Raw genomic sequence first — 20,613 nt, 5'->3', positions numbered from 1 at the left:
ATTTAAACTTAATATATGCTTTTATCTCAAAATTCAAGCGAAGATACAATGTTTGATATTCTAAAATTTAACAGACAGAATATCTTAGTGAAAGTACATAATATTATATTCCAATTAACTTAATGCCTGCAAATAAAACGATTGTTGAATAGTTGAGAAAAAAGTTTAATAATAAATGAGGAAGAATTATTTGTAGTTGAACTATTTGACGTATCCATCATTGTCATATTTAGAGAAATTATTTAATTTATTGAATATTAACGTAGTTGTCTTTATGTACTGTTTGTCTATTAGAAATAATAACTTTTTTTTTATTGCTTAGATGGGTGGACGAGCTCACAGCCCACCTGGTAAAGTGGTTACTGGAGCCCATAGACATCCACAACGTAAATGCGCCACCCACCTTGAGATATAAGTTCTAAGGTCTCGAGTACAGTTACAACGGCTGCTCCACCCTTCAAACCGAAACGCATTACTGCTTCACGGCAGAAATAGGCAGGGTGGTGGTACCTACCCGTGCGGACTCACAAGATGTCCTACAACCAGTAATAATGTTAAATTTAACTGAAAATGTTAAATTTAATGTTAAATTTAAACACTAATAATGTTAAATTTTATTCATTGCACATTTTAAATTAACTTCAGCTGTACAATACCAAGAAAATATAGAATTTTAGAATTGCAGGAGTTTAAAAATCAATTAGCAGCATTAACAATAACCCAATGAATTGTCAAACAACAAATGCATATTATTTTTATGTATTCGCTCATATCGAATTCAAGCTGCATTTTTGTTATAATTAATGCACACCATTTGCATGCATCCTCCTCCTCCGTGCGTCGTATTCCTCAGTTCTGAGGGTCGTGACCTTTACTGAGCACTTTTGTCAGGACTATGTTCTTCCATTCACTTCTGTCCTCCGCGCAGTGGATAGCGACATTGATGCTGCTTGATTTGCATGCATATCAAATAGTAATTTGATCAAATATTGCAGGCAATCTAAGTTACATCCAAATTTGCTTTGAAGAAATCTACGGTTGCCTGCCTCTTGTGAGTCCGCACGGGTAGGTACCACCGCCCTTCCTATTTCTGCCGTGAAGCAGTAATGCGTTTCGGTTTGAAGGGTGCCGTTGTAACTATACTTGAGACCTTAGAACTTATATCTCAGGGTGGGTGGCGCATTTACGTCGTAGATGTCTATGGGCTCCAGTAACCACTTAACACCAGGTGGGCTGTGAGCTCGGGCTGTGAGTTGTAGTGTATGAGTAAGTTGCACATCGAAGTCTTCTTCGTATTTGACAAGTTCGAAAAGCACGGTGACCTATCCTAGAAGAGCCTAAAAGCACCGAGACTGAATACACCGAGCAGCTTAAACTATTTAACGTTGCCCCTTACAAAATCAAACAGCAAGTTATCGTTCTGACACTAATTTGACAATATGATGTTATTATCTAATTCCATATAAGCTGGTATGCGATTATTTGAGTCTGTGTATATACCTTACTCTTAGATATATCAAGACCCTTCAGTCATCCCGGTGAAGTTAGAAAAGTAACAATCCCTGGATCCAAAAACAAGGTGGGAGCCGTGGCTTGAAACATGAGATGTAAATTTCAATTATCGGTGCGCCTCTTTTATCCAGTACCTATTTATTAATATTTTAGGCTAGATCCAATTACTTTTATTGTTTTAAATGAACATTAGTCCACCTGATGTTAAATGGCTACCAACGAACATTATTGCCATATATATGCTACCACCCACCTTAGATATAAGGTCTTGATTTCATACTAGTTCCCACTACTGTCCCACTTTTAAAGTAGAAAAAAATTGGGAACATTTCTTGCGTGTTCACAATAAGCTTATAAATTTACTAGATACATTGAAACAAACTGAACCATTCATTGTTTAAATCATCCCATTTTGTCCGCGCTGTATATATAGATAGTTTTAGAACAGATCATACCTAATGGAATCACTGGTTACAATAACAAGCCAAACAAATTTAAAAATGTAGTATTTATTATTATTTACAAATAAATTAATTCAAATATAAATGCATTCAAAAGTATAAAATTATTAATCTAAGTAATAATCAATACTGCGATTATTAACGAATTAAAACTATAATAAATAAATAAATTATCAGTCACAATTTCCCTTAACCCGTTCCACTCAAAGAGAAACTTCCCGTAATCTCAGGTGAAGAAAAGTCACAAAATAAAAAAACTCCTATTCATCCGTATTTTAATAGAAAAGCTGAAATTGCTAAAGGATTTGTTTTAAGGTCAGCTTTATATAACACAGACCCGCTACGACCTCACGTTCTTTACAACACATTAAGTTTCAATTGTATTATATTTAAACGGATACTGTGGGCTGGTGAGCCTGAGGAAGTCTAAAAGTGACACCTGTGACAGAGAAGCTGAGCGCGTTTGGGATGGTATGGACATGTGATGAGACAAAATGAAAATGAGATTGGTAAGAGAGTAATAACTATGATTGTGGAAGGATATAGAGGAAGAGGTAAACCGAAGAAGAAATGGATGGATTGCGTGAAAGATGATATGTGTAAGAGGGGAGTGAGCGAAGAAATGGTATATAATAGAAGAGTATGGAAGCAGAAAACATGTTGCGCCGACCCCAGGTGACTGGGAGAAGGGCATGAGAATGATGACTGTGAGCTGATAAGCATAATGAATAAATTGTTATTGGGCATTATTTGAATTGTCTACGCTCAAGCCACTGCCGGACTATGGAACAAGTCAAATAGAGAGAGAGTGAGAGAGAGAGAGAGAGCGATCTCTTCCAGACAATCATCAGGTGGACAAGAATCATTTGGAAACGAATGACGCGCGGTGTACCAGTCCTATAAGTCCCCTGAGTCAAATATAATCCGAGTTAAGACTCTAATGTCTTGACTACAAGCTGACCCATCGTTTTCCATGCAGTGTGTTTGAGTGTGTGATCTAACACAGTTTTGTGACTTTCTTACACCTGTGCGAAGTCATGAGTGTAACTAAGCAACAGCGCCCGGGGCTGTGATGTACATGGGGGCTGGTGACGGCCTGTTCTTCGGAGAATACGCTCGGTTCGACGCCCAGTCTTTTCCCCCTGCTCCCGAGGAGTAGGCGTAGCTACTGCCGTAGTCCGAATTGAAGTCGCTGCTATCGGAGCTGCCGAAGTAGGAATAATGCGGCATGGAGTGGTGCTGCGGAAGAAAGGTACATTCATGAATTGACTGACTGTGATGTCCCTGACTACTGTACCGAGGGTTGTGGGTTCAATTTACACATCGGGAAAACATGTTTTTTTTTTTTTTTTGCATAGTTGGGTGGACGAGGTACCGGAGCCCATAGACATCTACAACGTAAATGCCGACACCTATCTTAAGTTAAGAGTTCTAAGGTTTTATTAAGTAAAGTACAACGGTTGCCCCACGCTTCAAACCGATACGTGATACTGCTTCACGGCAGAAATAGGCAGGGTGGTGTTACCTACCCGTGTGGACTCACAACAGTTCCTACCACCGATAAATCTAACATTCCTTTAATCCTACGACACGTCAAGAGAATAAGTAAACATATATGTTAAACTTAATTACTCTTTTCGTGTATTTGTTTCCAATAGTAGAGTGAACTTTATGGCGTATCAAATGATAATTTACATTAAAAATAAGCAATAGATATAGACATAGACATTGTGCATAGCATATCAGTATATTGGTTACGTTGTAGATGTCTATGGGCTCCAGTAATCACTTCACACCAGGTATGCTGTGAGTTCGTCCAAATATCTATGTAATAAAAAATAATAAAAAAATCAATAGAAAGAAAAATACAAAATAGCCTAACCATGAGTTGTGCACATGCTATGTTTGTTATTTCGGAAATAAGCATTCAAGACGAACTGTTTAAAAACACTCCGTATTTCTGAGAGGAATTTCATTAAACTTTACAGGAGAAAAAAAAAACACGTGTGGCACTCGGAGACTGCCGCGGTAAAGCTATTGCATAGCATTTTTCATCAACTTATGCAATTATAAATCGACAACAATAATTTAATATTAAAACAACAATAAAATAAGATCCGGCGAGAAACTCAGTGGGCTAACTTTCAATGAATCTGCTACATTGTGAGTATTCCATTTTGACCGCGCACTCACTAGAGGGCGCTACATGGGATAGAGACACGCCTTTAGATGCTAGTTTTAACTCTCATTCGTCCAGAATCAACGGCTTAGTTAGTTTATTTTTAATGCCACTCCAATCACTGAATGAGTAGTAGGAGTAGTTTTTTTTTTTTTTTTTTTGTCAGGAGGAAATCGCTGGACTTCCGCCCTTCCCTGGGGATGGAGGGCGGGGTATGTCGGAGTCGAACCGACTAAAACCTCCTGTCTCTCAACAACCAACGTCCAAACCTCGCATGAGACAAAACTCATGAAAAGGCAAAGGGGGGAAAGTGAAGCGTTTAGTGCGGAGCACATCTCTCCCATCACCCTCCCCCTCGGGACGCCGGACTGGTGGTCGTCGGCGCCACGACCACCAGCCCTCTCGGTCGGCAGGCTATCCGAAGCCCGCCTAGATGGCGCCGGTTAGAATGGTCTATCCTACGGAATACCCCGCTGGGTCAGAACCAGCGTGGGTTGAGGATAGCCGGCCTTCCATCACCCGGATGCTCATGCGTAAAACGCGTGCAGAGCAGCTTGCACGACGTCTTCTTAGGTCCCCCTCGCCGGTCCCCAGACCGACATATGAGGGGGACCCGAAACACTTAGAGGGCCAGGGCTTGGGCGAGATCCGCCTCCCTGGCCCCCGCTCGACGGCGGCGGGCCTGTGCGTCTCTCACGCGCCCCGCCGCCTCCTTCTGCGAGATGGTGCACTCGCAGAAGTCGAGCATCGCCTTCCACGACTCGTCGTCACCGAGCATCGATGCCACAACACTCGGCAACGACAAGTCGTTTCCTATTTTTGCGACGAGGACACGGCGCCACCCCTCCCATGCGGGGCAGGCGAAGAGCGTGTGCTCCACCGTGTCCAAGTCGCAACCACAATGGTGGCACTCTGCCGTCGGCTCGGCTCCGATCCGGTGCAGGAACTCACCGAAGCAACCATGCCCAGTGAGCACCTGCGTGAGCCGGAAAGTGTGGCGTCCTCTGTCACGATTCACCCAATTCACAAGAACCGGGTGAATCGCCTCGACGGTCCTACGACCAGCCGAAGGATCGGCCAGCCGTCTGGACCATGACTCCAGCACGGACCGCCGAGATTGGGCCTTCCGCGCTCTGACCACACTGGAGCTGGGACGTGCCACGCCCCGGGAACGAAGGTCAGCCCGCCACTGATAGTCAGCGGCGAGCGCCTCCGCCTCCAGGACCCAAGGCGGCGTCCCAGCCAGTACACACGCCAGTAGGAGTAGTAATAAAATTCTTCGACTAAGCGATAGAAAATGGCACGCCCAACGCATTGTAATATGATATAATTTTCTATTTTACAATTCCGTTTGTCGCCGATAGATGGCGCTTGACGCAAAAGCTGAATCGCGCTATCGTTGTGCTACCCACGAAATTATATCACATATTTTGAAAGTACATAAATCGGGGTATAGACTAGACTTGCGCAAAACATTACTTCCCAATGTGATGTGATATGACATCACTTTTACAGACAGGTGATATTACTCGAAAACATTACACATCACTCTTAATTAACATTACTCGGTGCGTTCAATGGTTAGACTTTTTACTTTAAACACTACACAAGCGCAACGTGTGAATGTGTTAAACGGGAGCCACATAGTAGGTGTAGTGAGGGGTGGAAGGTTTTTTTCGTTACGGAATTTGGGAATTTCACGATTCCGCGCTCAAGGCCCACGATAAAATCTATGCAATAGCTTAAAAAAACAAAATCAAAATAAATCAAATGAACTTGTTAATTTATCGAAGCGATAACGCCCGTGCATTTTATTGAAAATAACAATCGATATAAATAAAAGCTTTCGAATTATTTCGAGTGTTTTAGATAAGGAAGCCCATTTGACCTTCCATATTACTTGCTTATTGAAAATGTTAAAAGGACTGCGAGACATGATTAGCATTCACTTATTGGAAAGTGAGAAAGGAATTGCGAGAAATACGATTAAATTCCGATATCCTTTATTGGTGTTATAAGGAATTGATCAAGGACCTTTAATGTATCATAAATTTACAATAGGTAGATAAATGATATTCAGTTTTATCAAGTATTTTTGTTTATTTTTAATGATACGCAATGTAATTTTAAACCCGCAAAATTATAATTTGCGTAATTACCGGTGTTAGGCCCTCTTGTGAGTCCCCACGGCCTATTTCTGCCGTGAAGAAGTAATGCGTTTCGGTTTGAAGGGTGTGGCAGCCGTTGTAACTATACTTGGGACCTTGGAACTTATATCTCAAGGTGGGTGGCGCATTTACGTTGTAGATGTCTATGGGCTCTAGTAACCACTCAACTGTGAGCTGTGAGCTCGTGGTGACGTCAAAAACACACTGAACTAGTCGGGGACGCGAGACCGCGTAGAGCGCTTCGTGATTTGTCGGCGCCGCTCGGAGCCGCTTCGGCAAGCCAATCGCGGCACACTTATTTTTTCGTTTTGTTTCATCTTGTTTGAAATCACATCACAACGATTCTAAAGAAGTTTCACTTCAACAAAATCTTAGAAGTTTACAGCAATATCTAGTGTCAATCCAATTAAGCGATGTCTTGTGAAAGAGGAACTAGCTGATTCAGCCGAAGAAAACACAATTATATCAAGAATTAATATTACTACATTTGTTTTATATGATTAAGAATAGAATGAACACGAAAAATGCCGACAAAAAACGTATTGTAAAGAAATATGAGGCGAAATAATACAAAAGATTCACCGTTCACTCCTTTGGGATCATATCGGAGGGAAACCGTCATTCAAAATGTCTAAGCATCTAGCTACTAACATGGACGTTAAAAATTTTCGATAGAGCTTAATTAAAAGTTCATCGTTTTGCTTAAAGCTGTTACAGCAGCCTATGTCAACGCGAATCTCACTGCAAACAATGAGGCATTTTAAAAAAAATTCTAATTGTCTTTGAGACTGGTTTTATAGAAAAGTTCCTGGTCACCTTCCTTGTCGAATTCGTGGTTTACGACGATGAATTTGGCGAGCAAACTAACCCATAGACACAGTCTACTGAGATTCACCGGATCTTCTCCGTGGGTCGAGATCCCGATCCGGTGGTAGATTCTGCGAAGCACTGCGCTTACAAGGGTCATTGTCAGCAAATTCTCTCAGGCTCAAACTTTTTTGTTGGAATGAAGGATTACTGGTAGTCCGGAGTCCTTTCCAGTTTCACTAAGACAGGTGGGCAAGCAAAGGTGCAGCCAAAAGGAAATGGATTTGCAAACAACAGTCTAAACGCGTCATAAGGAGACCTAACAACTCAAGGGCAGCTGTTTCACAGGCTTAGCCTGTGAATTCACCTATCTGTTCGGGCGTAGCTGGAATAGCCCCTACCAGCGAATAGGTAGGAAATAAAGTGTGTGTGTGTGTGTGTGCAAGTCACACACGGTAGAAGTGAGACTTATAAACAAGATATAGATATAGATATACTGACTATCCTACTACACAGGAGCATACATATGGACAATGTTTAGTAGACGATGGTGGGGATGCTACGAAGAGTCGCACAAAGAGGAGACCGAGAACGTCTAATGTGTTCTATCTCATTCTCTCGCCGGCTGAATCCTATACATTTATGTGTTTGTGTCTCTATGGACTTTTTTTTTCGTTTCATCGAGTTTGAAATCACAACGATTCTAAAGAAGTTTCACTTCATAAAATACGGTAGTACCGTATCTGACCGGCAGATGCTGTTTTAAAATAAAACAATTCGGTTTTACTCAAGAGCGTATGAAGAGCGTATTTACAAATGCAACAGTAACAGTGCAAATTAAAAATCTAAGGAAGCTTACCGTAAATCAAACTTAGTACGACGTAACTTATAATCAACGCGCAATTTGAAAATCAAGTTTGACGTAGTTTGAATAAATAATAAATATTTGGTTAGCTATATATTAATACGTGAAGCAAAAACTTTATATCCCTTTTTACGAAAATTGCGCGGACGGAGGAGTATGAGATTTTCCACACTTATAGAGAATATAGAGAAGAAGTGCACAATGCTAATATTTTTTAAAAATAATACATAAAAGATACATTAAATCAATAAAGAAAACATTACACACACCACATACCATGTATTTGACGCACACACGCATGCATACTATTTATTGTCAAACTTTGTTCTTGATGTCTGTTGTCAAATTGAGAATAGATTAAATATTGTTTGTCTTTGTTAATATTTTTATAGTGTAGTCTTAGCGAAATTTGTGATTATACAAGTATAAAATACAATCATAATGGTGTACAAACTTACAATTCCAATTAATTCTAATCGAATTTCGACTACTGCGGGACCTATAGTTTTTAATAAGTTACTCAACTCAACTAATTTATTATATTATAGTTTCATTATTCATTGCTTGCAGTGTGATAAGTTTTTGAAAAAAAGTCTGAAATATATTGAAATTTAAGCAGGATGTTCCTTTCCTTAATTTAACGTCCATGTATTTTCGTTTAGTTTCGGTTCAAAGCGACGGCTATCTGTTTTTGCACGCGAAAATATTTGTTAGGATAAAAGATATATAGATCAATGTATTTTTTTGTGTTTCGCGCTGCCCATATTTGTTTACTTTCTATTTACATTATCGTGGAATTCAATAGCATATTTTTGCATTGCTGCTTAAGCAAGAACAGAATCTGGACTATTTGGTGGAATAATTGTAGGACGCTAACCAGCTAACGAGATAAATGTATTCTTCTTCAAGCAAACTAAGTCGAAGAGCTATGATTGAGGAATGAATGATTAACGTTAAGAATTTTGCTTGTTGTTTCTGATGCTTCTAGCATCGATGTGGCTTCGAATAGGAGAATACAATTAAATTGAACATCTATACATTAATACGTGAAGTAAAAACTTTGTATCCCTTTTTACGAAAATTGCGCGGAAGAAGTATGAAATTTCCCACACTTATAGAGAATATAGAGAAGGAGTGCAGAATGTTAATATTTATTTAAATTATGCATAAAAAATACATTAAATTAATAAAAAAAAACATTACACACACTACCATGTATTTCACACACATACGCATATAATTATATACTCTTCGTTTATTGTCAAACTTTTGTGATTGCTTGAAGTCTGTGGTCAAATTGAGAATAGGTTAATATTGTTTATTTAATATTATTTGTCTATGGTGATTTCAGAAATTATATAGAACAGACAAGGGTGTATGGGCTTAGATCCCCTTGCTTTTCCTAATAAGGAAAAACTGTACCAAAAAAAATGTCTATGGTGTGGTTTTCGCGAAATCTGTAACTAGAACCATAATAATATTCAAACTTATAATTTCAATTAATTATAGTCGAATTTCGACTACGGGACAAATAATATGAACATATGGCTAAAAAAGGATCTCTGCCATCTGCCCAGAACGTTCACGATTGACTTCCACCTAGGTAGGAGCTCTTGTGAGTCCGCGTCGGTAAGTACCATCACCCTGCGTATTTCTGCCGTGAAGCAGTAATACGTTTCGGTTTGTTAGGTGGGGCAGCCGTTGTAACTATATTGAGACCTTAGAACTTATATCTCGAGGTGGGTGGCGCATTTACTTCGTAGATGTCTATGGGCTCCAGTAACCACTTAACAACAGGTGGGCTGTGAGCTCGTCCACCCACCTAAGCAATAAAAAAAAAGTTATTACAGCTTATTTCATTCACTTTCATATTTATACGCATAAAATAATATCTGTTTTTTAGATTTTAAGAAAGTAAATAATAGTTTAAAAAAACTAACAAAATATGCTTTTATAGAAAATCCAACTAAAAATAGAAAATAAATTTTAATAAATTTGAATTGAAAATACTGTATAATAAATACAAAAAATACTGTAAAAATAAAAATATATTTTATTGTAAAAAAGCGTGTGATGCTTTTCAGGATATTATCAAAATAACCCTTCTACTCATATCTGTTTATACCATGCACCCCATGCAAAATTTATTTTCTATTTTTTAGTTGAAGATTCTATAAAAGCGTGTTTTGTTAGTTTTTTTAAACTATTATTTCTTTTTTATTTTTTAGTTTAATTACAATTTTTTCAAAATTTTTTTTATTATATATTTTTTTTAATATTTAATTGTCATCGGTCCTTAATAAGTATACCAAGTTTCGAGTTAATCCGACGTTTTGAAGGGGATCAAAAGCATGTTCAAAGATTCCGTTATATACTAACATACGTCTGAAGCTAACAAAAGCGTATTAAAAAGAAAATCGGTGGAATTCATTTTGCCTTTTTCAATTTTAAAATTTCCAACAACAATAAAGTTTGAGAAAAAATAACAATGGTCGTAACATTTTAAATATTGTTGTTGTTATTACTGTATCTGTTCGGTTTCGTGGTTTGTCACGCACCAATTGACGGTTATGATTCGTGGGAAGTTTTTGAATCGATATTAATGCTCAGAAAATTACAGTTTTTTTCCCTACATTCGTTGGTTGCCTAAGGGGCTATTCTAGCTTCTCGAGGACGGATAGGTGAGCTCACGGGCTCAATCTGAGAGAATTTGTTAACACTAGCCCTAACAAGAGCAGGGCTTCGAAGAATCTACTACCGAATCGGAATCGCGACCCACTGAGAAGACCGCCGGGAAACTCAGAATATTACATTGAGTGTTTCACAGACAAGCACTACTTTTTCTATTGTTTTCGCGATCTGCAGATACAATTAAAACCACTTTTTTTTCTTTTTTTTTTTACTGCCCTTCTGATCAGACCAGGATATGGCCCACCTGATGGTGAGTGGTTACCGTCGCCCATGGACTTCAGCAATGCCAGGGCCAGAGCCAAGCCACTGCCTACCGTTCCTATTACGGATAGCTCGCCTGTTTTATTAGCATAATCATAATTTCCCATAGATGTGCCCACTGAGTTTCTCGCCGGATCTTCTCAGTGGGTCGCGTTTCCGATCCGGTGGTAGATTCTGCGAAACACTGCTCTTGCTAGGGTCAGTGTTAGCAACTCTCCGGTTGAGCCCCGTGAGCTCACCTACAAACGTTAGGGCGAAGCTGAAATAGCCTCTCAAGGCTATCAGCATAAGTAGGTTTAAAAATTTTTAATTTTTTGACGTTACCAATAAATACCTCACAATTTTCGTCCAGGTTCAACTAGTTTGAATTGTGCATAAAGTTACCAGACGTATGGACACAGAGTAGTTTAATATAAAGAGAGAGATAGAGAGAGACTATTGAAGTGTAGTGTATATCTCTTCGCGTATGGACGAACGAATGAGATAAACATAAAAAAACAAAACTTTCTATAGTTGAGAACTTTTGCGGCTTCAATGCATCGATCGAAACCAAAACGTCGTATGTTAGGACCGCTGAAGGAAACTGAACCTCTGGAATATGGTAGCAAAGACTTTTTGGCTAGTCGCAAAATTTTCATAAAAGACCGTTTGGCTTTGGCGCTGTTATTCAATAATAAACTTTCTAACGTACTGCTAAAGTTTTATATTGAAGTCGATACATGCTATGTTTACCAGTGATTTCCATATCCACCCTGTATTGTGGTTATATTATTGGCTTCATTAAATTAAATATTAAATTTCTTAAAGTACTTAATTTATTAGCCTTCATGCACATTAATTTAAGTGAGCGGACTTTTTTTTTATTGCTTTGATGGGTGGACGAGCTCACAGCCCACCTGGTGTTAAGTGGCTACCGGAGCCCATAGACATCTACAATGTAAATGCGCCACCCACCTTGAGATATAAGTTCTAAAGGTCCTCAGTATAGTTACAATTGCTGCCCCACCCTTCAAACCGAAACGCATTACTGCTTCACGTCAGAAATAGGCAAGGTGGTGGTACCTACCCGTGCGGACTCACAAGAGATCCTACCACCAGTAAACCGACATATATGCCATTTAATTGCCAGTATCCATGGCTGGCAGCTATCACTTACCACGCAGGTCATTTGTTTATCTGTCATTGACTTTAAAAATCTCGGCGACAAACCCGATAATAAGCCATGAAATAAGTTCACGATTAGAACTCGCCTTGAAAAGATTAAAATTGTCTTCGCAGAGCTGACTCATATGCACTTACTTTGACACGTTCTTACGGATTCATTAGATCCAATAGCTCTTGCATTAGATACCTTCAGCTCTAAGACTAGGAGCAGGCTGAGGAACCCCGGTAAGCGTACTCGTCGAACTCAACAAAGAGGTCGACGTGCAACCTAACCCACGCATCAGCTCGCTGAGTTTCTCGCCGGATCTTCTCAGCGGGTCGCGATTCCGATCCGGTAGTAGATTCATTCGCGTAGCAGCTGCTCTTGAGTTGTTAGGTCTCCTTCAGAGGCACTCGGGCAGCTGTTAGCAAACCCAGCCCTCCTGGCTGAGCCTTTGCTCGCCCACCTGTCCTGGTGAAACTCGAAAGGCCTCCGGGCCACCAGTAATACTTCAATCATAAAAAAAAAAACTTACTTTGCAAGCCTTCAAGGTGCTCAGTAGATTCGGTAGGAGGAAAGCAGCGGCCAGCAGTAGCTTCTTGATCAGCATTACTGCGAGCAGGATTGGAAGCAGCAAGAACTTGCTCTTGATCACAGCGAGCAACGTTAGCAGCGGTATTACAACAGCCAACTTTTTCTTTTTACCACGACCTGCAAATAATATGTGATGAAACTATACATTTTTGTTGTTTTTAAGCTATTGCATAGCTTTTATCGGGGGCTTTGAGCGCGGCGACTGAGTCAAGAAATTCCGTAACGAAAATAAAACCTAACACCCCACTCCGCCTACCGTGCAGCTCGCGTTCAACACATTCACACGATGCGCTTGTGTAGTGTTTGTGAATAAGCGCGCGGCATGAGGTCGCACTGCATGCGCATCATGAAAAGTCTGCCCATCTCTATCTCGCGCGGTCTAGCTTATCAGTATGAAGGGGACAGTTAATGTTTTGCTTTTGTTAATGTTTTAAAATATAGCGTGGTCTTATTTTATTATTGTTTTAATATTAAATTATTATTGTCTAATTGTAATTGCATAAGTTGATAAAAAATGTTTTGCAATAGTTTTACCACGGCAATCCCCGAGTGCCACACGTGTTTTTTTTATTTGCATAGATGAGTGGATGAACTTACGGCCCACCTGAATTAGTGACTGGAGCACACAGACATCTACAACGTAAATGCATCACCCACCTTGAGATATAAGTCCTAAGCTCTCAATATAGTTACAACGGCTGCCCCACCCTTCAAACCGAAACGCATTACTGCTTCACGGCTGAAATGGGCAAGGTGGTGGTACCTACCCGTGTGAACTCACCAGAGATCCTACCACCAGTAATTACGCAAATTATAATTTTGCGGGTTTGATTTTTATTACACGATCTTATTCCTTCACCGTGGAAGTCAATGTGGAACATTTTTAAGGTATGCATTTCATTAGAAAAATTGGTATCTGCCTGTGGGAATCGGATACTGGCGCATCGCTAGATACGAATGCACCCGACGTCTTATCCTTTAGGCCATGACGACTTTTATAACTCGGTCTATTCCACTTTTTTCAGTAAAACAAATTTAGAAAATTCGCATGTTAAGTCAATTTCTGAACTAAGGTCTCATGATTGTTTTATTGAGAGCACGCTCGGTTTAATTAGCCGTGATTAAAATAAAACGGTAATGCTCTTATTTTATAGAATCGATTGCCGAGATTTGTTTCGTTTCCGGATTGGAGGGTCACGGCCCGCATTTCCGAACCACTAAACAGTGACCTGTCCGTATCTGTGTCGATTAAAATTACAATTATACCGCTCTTTTGTTGGGATAATTACGAGATTTCAATCGATTTCCATTGCGATTCCATCTTTGGTCGTAAAAAGTAAATCTTAAGTAAAAGTGGCACACTTTTGCTAGTAATAGTGTTAACGACGATGAATTACTGGTGGTAGGATCCCTTGTGAGTCCGCACGGGTAGATAACACGACCCTGCCTATGTCTGCCGTGAAGCAGTAATGCGTTTCGGTTTGGAGAGCGGGGCAGCCGTTGTAACTATACTGAGACCTTAGAACTTATATCTCCAGATGGGTGGCGCATTTGCGTTTCAGATGTCTATGGGCTCCGATAACCACTTAACTCCAGGTGGACTGTGAGCTCGTCCACCCGTCTTAGTAATAAAAAATAAATAAATAGAATAGTCGTTTTTGGAAACATATACTAATACCAAGTATATACACGTAATACTTTGGGAGGGTTAAAATTACTGACAAAACCTACAATTTCCCATGTTGAACCTTTGGTTTTTACAACCATATTCGCCAAATATTACTGAGAATATGTAAACAGGGGCGAAGTCACGTCTGAAAGTTATCGGTTGATACCATTAACACGGTGTCTGGTTTAATGTGGAGGATGAAGCGGAATATTTCCTTTAAGAATAAGCGAGGTAGCCTTTGTCCAACATATATTATTATAAATAAAAAAAATACAATAATAAAATGCACGAATATCAGTGAATAGGTAAATACCCATTATTGTTTACATGAATGATAGACACTTTTCAGTTAATCTCAGTTGAAAAACCCAAATACTGAACCCGATTCTCATGAAACTGAAATAAAATTTCTATACTTCTAAATGATATCAACAATAAAGTCTTAAACGTTAACACTGATAAAAAAAAAAATTAGCAGATGACTCTCATATTTAAGCTGCCCATATTCGCTGATTTGTTTTTTAAGCCTTAAGTTAGTAAAGGGAGATTAGTAGTCTCGAAGAAGACATCTGTTTCGCCTTTACTCTGACCTTGAATCACTAAAGTTATCAATATCATCAGGCGGGCCGCGAGTTAATCTACTTCTATAGCGCGGGCTATAAAGTGGTTTAAAGATTATTCACCTACCATCCTATGGGTATCGGAGTCGGTTTCCAGAGATTTTTTCTGCTACCTACCATCCGGCTTTGGAATGAACTCCACTCCGCGTTGTTTCCCGAGCGCTATGACATGTCCGTCTTCAAACTAGCCTTGCGGAGAATACTCAATGGTAGGCAGCGACTTGGCTTTGCCCCTGAAATTGCTGACGTCCATGAGCTACGGTGACCATTTACCTTCAGCTAGGCTGTATACTCATCTGCCTAAATAGGCAATTTAAAAAAAATCTAGTCTCAAACTGAAGGTTTGAATTGAAATCATGTTTTTGCTTCGACAGTTAAGCAGTTCCGCAGTCCTTAGATATCACAACGTAAGTGTCGCCACCCACTTTGGAACTTAAGGTCTAAGCCATAAATTGTATACTGTTCCATCCCTCAAATAGGCGTGGTTGTGGTAGCCATTCGGGCTTACGTCACGACTAATCACTGCATATATTGAACATGTTTCTAGATATAGAAATATCAATGTAGGATTGGTAAGAACGGAACGTATGAAAAGAGTGTGGAACGGAGCGTTAAGATGTGAGTGAGAGAAAACGGAAAGAAAGAGAGAAGAGAATGACAGATAGAATGACAGAGAATTGGAAGATGGCGAAGACGGCTGAAAAATGAGTAAGACGTAATAAAATTAGTGTTAATTATTAATTACTATTATAATAGAAGACTTTGGAATAGTATAACTTTTATTTTATGCGCTGCGATCCCTATTCTACATCAATATACTTTATGTCGCTCGTAGCTTGCGCCACACGTAAAGTAAAGGGTTTAGCCCACGAGGTTACCTCGATAAAAACTTTTCAAATATAACTCCACATTACCGTATCTGTATGAAAATCTTCTAGAAACTCGAAATACTATTGGGTTTGTTTTTCGAAGCAATAGGATGTTGCATTATGCATTATCATAGGGTATCTGAAAGCGAGATCATTCGTATGCATTCCCTGCTCTACCTAAAAGATTAATTATACGTAATGTTAGAAAACAAAATAAGGTGAATCTTATCTTCAGGGTTAGAGGCCGGCTAAATAAGTTTCCCGATAGTTCGACCCTCTACAAAAACAAGCTGGATAATACCAGTAATATAGAGTTACTTCATTGTTATTCTATATAGGTAGGTTATGGGGAGTATTTTTGTCAGAGTATTATTAATGTACGGTTTTTGGTACACACGCACCGGTATCAGCAAATCAAGAACAGGTATGTAAATCTGTTTCTGGTTCCCACAGCACAGAGAATCCTAGCTTGAAGCCGACGGCCTCTTTTTCCTATTCTAGTAGAGGGGTTATACTGGATTCACCAAGCGAGTAGGTAAGGGCTCTAACCTGGTGACGTTGCTAACACTAGCCCTAGCAAGAATTCGCAGCTTCATAGAATCTACCACCAGCTTGGAAACGCGACCCACTGAGGAGATCCGGCTAGAAACTCAATGGGCTGTGTCTGTGGGTTAATTTACTCGCCGAGCCCTTCGTCGCAATTGAGGGGTTCGGCGAGAACGACGACCGGTGCTTGAGGTACCTAAAAGCACCGTCAGTGGATCGGGAGGATCCGAAAGGACGACCGTATGTGATTAGTCTCGGATTATATTTCAATGATGTAGTTCGTATTTCTGTTCTTCGCTTGTTGTAGGCCTGATTAAAGCCACTTACACGGTTTAATCTTGCGTTTTTTGTCATTGCTATTGTCATGGTTTTTCTTTCGGACGTTTTAGAATACATTACAGTATGCGCGGTCAAGGACGTTTTATTTATTCACGTATATCACACATTTAGAGATACTCAAAGTAGTGGATTCAGTAATGCATCATTAAATACTCGGGTTTTAGATCGATTTAAATGGCCGATGAGAAAATAAGGTAAGGCGAGATATCGGGGACGAGGTGAAAGTGTTTGCGGTTTAGTAGCAAACAGACCGGGGAATGACCCTAGGGACGGCTTCGTACATAGTTACCGCTTAATTAGGGTTGTTAAATTCCAGTTATCCCTTGCCCCAAAAATAATATCCTATATATGGTAATATAGCGTTTCGGAGATAGGCTTTATCTTACTTCATTACCGCTAAATAGAATACGAAATGTAGGAGTATTCAACCATTGCACCATATAAGTTCCGAGGAATAATCGGAGATCCAGCATATTTTCTTCTGTTCTGGATTTTTCTTTTTAGCGATCTGGTCCAGCGCATCGTTGATATGACCTTCCAAGTGTTTCCACTGTGTATCAGCGTAAGCGTGAATGTGCGTTGGAGAATCCTTCAAGATAGCCTCTAAGGTACAAGTGGCCACTTTAAGTAGACGAAAAATATAAATTCAATAATATCTGAGAGCAACCTTTTATGAGTTAAAAGCTTCAATTAATTTCTAAGGGATAATTAAAATTAATTTAAGGTACCTCTTGAAACAAAATATCGGTGGTTTTTTTTGTAATTAAATCAATACAGACTTTTGCTTCGACCACCCGGTGATACAGTACGAGGAGAGTTCATAGTTCTTATTCTCATAGAGCGAAGTGTAGCCCTTTATAATAGTTAAGTTGAACTATTAAATCTTCCATTGATTTGAGGTGTTATAGAAAGCAATGCGTAGTGTCGTGGTCTAGATTCCCAAGATACATAAAATATGTAGAAATCGTTCTTAGAAAAAAAATTAGTTTATCTTTCAGTTTTAAAATTAGATAGGTAAACGAGCTAACAATCCATCTGATGTAAAATTATTGCCCAAACTAGTTTTCATTTTTTTATTATTTTTTTATTGCTTAGATGGGTAGACGAGCTCACAGCCCACCTGGTGTTAAGTGGTTACTGGACATCCCCAACGTAAATGCGCCACCCACCTTGAGATATAAGTTCTAAGGTTTCAAGTATAGTTACAACGGCTGCCCTACCCTTCAAAACGAAACGCATTACTGCTTCACGGCAGAAACAGGCAGGGCGGTAGTACCTACCCGCGCGGCCTCACAAGAGGTCCTACCACCAGTAATAGTAGATATTACAGCGTGACTGTTTTGGAACAGAAATAGGCAGGAGGGCGGACATTTATAAAGTAAATGTTTTTTTTTCTAGGATCAGATGTGTATCTGTTAAACGTCCTGTATTCTTCTGTTGCTAAATACTGGTTCTAGGCAAAGATATTTAATGCTATGGCACAATTCTAGTAGCGATGGTGGGCTTATAGTCTCACTAGTCTCTGCAATAAGAGCAACCGCCTTCCTCTTTCAAAATCGAGGGCTCTTCTAAAGCTTCCCCTGAACAGGATTGCACAGTTTATTGACAAACGAAATATCAGCTATAGACTAAGTACTCTAAAAGACCGGAAAACATCGTTAAAAGACAGGAAATTGGGTCCACTTCAAACGCAAACCCACTCGCAAATTTAAAAGGCTGTGTAAAATGGCGAGTGACTTTAAGGTTGTGTTTGAGTGTTTCGCAGAATTACTTAGAAATAAACTTTACAGCGAATCAATCTAAATTGATGGTTTTCGTATTAATGAGTACAGTTTCCACAAAAAAAAAAATGAAACGCAAAATTGGTGTGATTCTAGATATCGCCCAATTGTAGAGAAACTATCTTGGGTAAGCCATTGTGCATGGGGAGATAGAGTGTTAACTATCTAACACTACGTATAGTAGTCCTGTGTACCATAGATTCCACCACTCTGCCCATATGCGCTGAAAAACTGTCATGAGTTCGGGTTCATTGCGACTTTGACCTCATGTCTCATGATGTCTGGCGGTAACTACGTTGTGATGTCTATGAGCTCTGTTTACCACATCATCAATTTATTTCATTTTTCAGATTCACTCACCATCATCAGCCGTTTCCTCCTCCACGGTTCTGGCTCCCTCTGGTATTTCCACCTTCAGACCTTTGACGTTCAGGAAGTCCTGCACCAGCCGCATCAAGTACTTAGCAAACTCGGTCCATTCAGACAAGAATCCTCTTGGTTTTACGTCCTTTACTGTTTTCTTCACGCCCAAGCTCTTGATGGTTTCCACATCTAACGGGACCAGACTGAATAGGTTTGTCTTCATCGTTTCGTTGTTGTTATCTCCAAAAAAGGTTTCCTTGATGACTTTGAGGCCCTTGTACTTGACACAAGAAATTGCCTCTCCCTTAACAAAGCAGCTGTCCTTGACGTAACGGAGATATCCATCTTCGGTCACATTTGACCGGGACAGTTGCAGTGTCGCCATGAATAAGACGATGAGTAATCCAGGCATTTCTGGAAATAAAGGAAAAAAAAAAACAATAATATGGACAAACAACCCACATTCTAGGCTCTAAAATAGTATCTTTGAGACGAGGACTGATTGACCCAGATGAGAAATCACCAAATCTTTGACGAGGGTTCTGACAATGATTGGGAATGAAACTTGGGATCCCGTGGGATTGCAGTCACTAACCACTAAGTTTAACTTGCAGTTGATGCTGTCTGTCATCTCAAAGCTGACATTCTTATTATGGTCATAACATTGATTGAACTTAGGGCAGACTGACATCTATACTTACATAATAATATAAGAATGAATTGCTGTTCGTTAGCCTCGCTAAAACTCGAGGACGGCTGGACAGATTTGGCTAATTTTGGTCTTGAATTATTTGTGGAAGTCCAGAGAAGGTTTTAAAGGTAGATAAATATGAAAATGCTCGGAATTAAATAAAAATATGTAACAATTTTGTTTTTCCTTTGATGTGCCCCCCGTCGGACGGATTCCTTTTGTTTGTTTTAGGTTTATTTTATACAAAAGTTTAGGTCTTTTATTTATCGATTGAGGCACTACAAAGTCTGCCGGGTCAACTAGTAATTTAAATAAAATATCTGCCTAAGCTATTAATTGAATTTCTTTTACTATCGTAAATTAGATTAGCTGATTGTTCTAAAGTTGGAGTCTAAAGGCATCACCATGATAGTATTATCCTTCAAATCGAAACGCACCACGCTTTGCAGCAGAAATAGGTTGGACTCATGAATTAGCCCGTGCGGTTCCTGCTTAAAACAATATGTAAAAGCACCTCAAGAACTAAGTTTAGTTTCCAACCACATTTTTATTAAATGAAGAGTTTCAAGCGTGCAGAAAACTTTACTATCTTGAACTTTAAGCTTTTTTATGGAAGTCCTAAAGTTGGGTCGTTAAGCTTTTAACGTGGCTTAATTAATAATAAGCTTTATTTTCTTACGAATACGGGTTGTGTGCTATTCTGGTTAAGCATTTGAAACCTATGGCTTTACTTTATGAAGACAGGAGTAATTAACTAGTGAAAATTAATTTTCTTCAAATAATATAATTAGTTCATATACATACATAGTTGTAAAATGTACGGTCTGTGTTTGAAAAAACCTTCTACTCATTCCAATTGAGAAATTACATTCGGTAACTTCAGACAAACCTATATATTTTACCAAAAGCCACCCATAATCTGAACAAAGTTCTGAACAGAAAAAGATCTAACGAACTTAGTCAGAGCCAATTCAAACTATCTGAATCGCTAAAGACCGCAAGCAGTGGAATCGTTTTTAATACGCTTTTATCTTCAGAGGTAAGAATGTTTGT

At 39.3% G+C, this 20,613-nt stretch overlaps 1 protein-coding gene across 1 annotated transcript; it reads right to left on the bottom strand.

Annotated features, from left to right (window-relative positions):
- Nucleotides 1-2,519: 2,519 nt before the first annotated feature.
- Nucleotides 2,520-19,281, bottom strand: LOC114253034 (uncharacterized). The gene is made up of 3 exons (XM_028187775.2): nucleotides 18,867-19,281; nucleotides 12,624-12,799; nucleotides 2,520-3,212 (listed from the first exon to the last, which is right to left on the bottom strand). Exons 1-3 carry the CDS (start codon nucleotides 19,279-19,281, stop codon nucleotides 3,021-3,023), a joined length of 783 nt encoding a protein of 260 aa, XP_028043576.2. The 3' UTR covers nucleotides 2,520-3,020.
- Between the last annotated feature and the right edge of the window lie 1,332 nt (nucleotides 19,282-20,613).

Source organism: Bombyx mandarina, chromosome 26, assembly GCF_030267445.1.
Source record: "Bombyx mandarina strain Sakado chromosome 26, ASM3026744v2".
In the NCBI taxonomy this organism is placed as follows: domain Eukaryota; kingdom Metazoa; phylum Arthropoda; class Insecta; order Lepidoptera; family Bombycidae; genus Bombyx; species Bombyx mandarina.
This window is presented reverse-complemented; position numbering and strand designations above follow the sequence as displayed.

What these genes read in the sequence shown, in the direction of transcription:
- LOC114253034 (XM_028187775.2), bottom strand. Translation starts at nt 19,281, where the DNA reads ATGCCTGGATTACTCATCGTCTTATTCATGGCGACACTGCAACTGTCC. An exon ending in GGAGGAAACGGCTGATGATG is followed by an intron (nt 12,800 to 18,866) that starts GTGAGTGAATCT and finishes TATTATTTGCAG; the next exon opens with GTCGTGGTAAAAAGAAAAAG. An exon ending in GCACCTTGAAGGCTTGCAAA is followed by an intron (nt 3,213 to 12,623) that starts GTAAGTTTTTTT and finishes TTTCTTCCGCAG; the next exon opens with CACCACTCCATGCCGCATTA.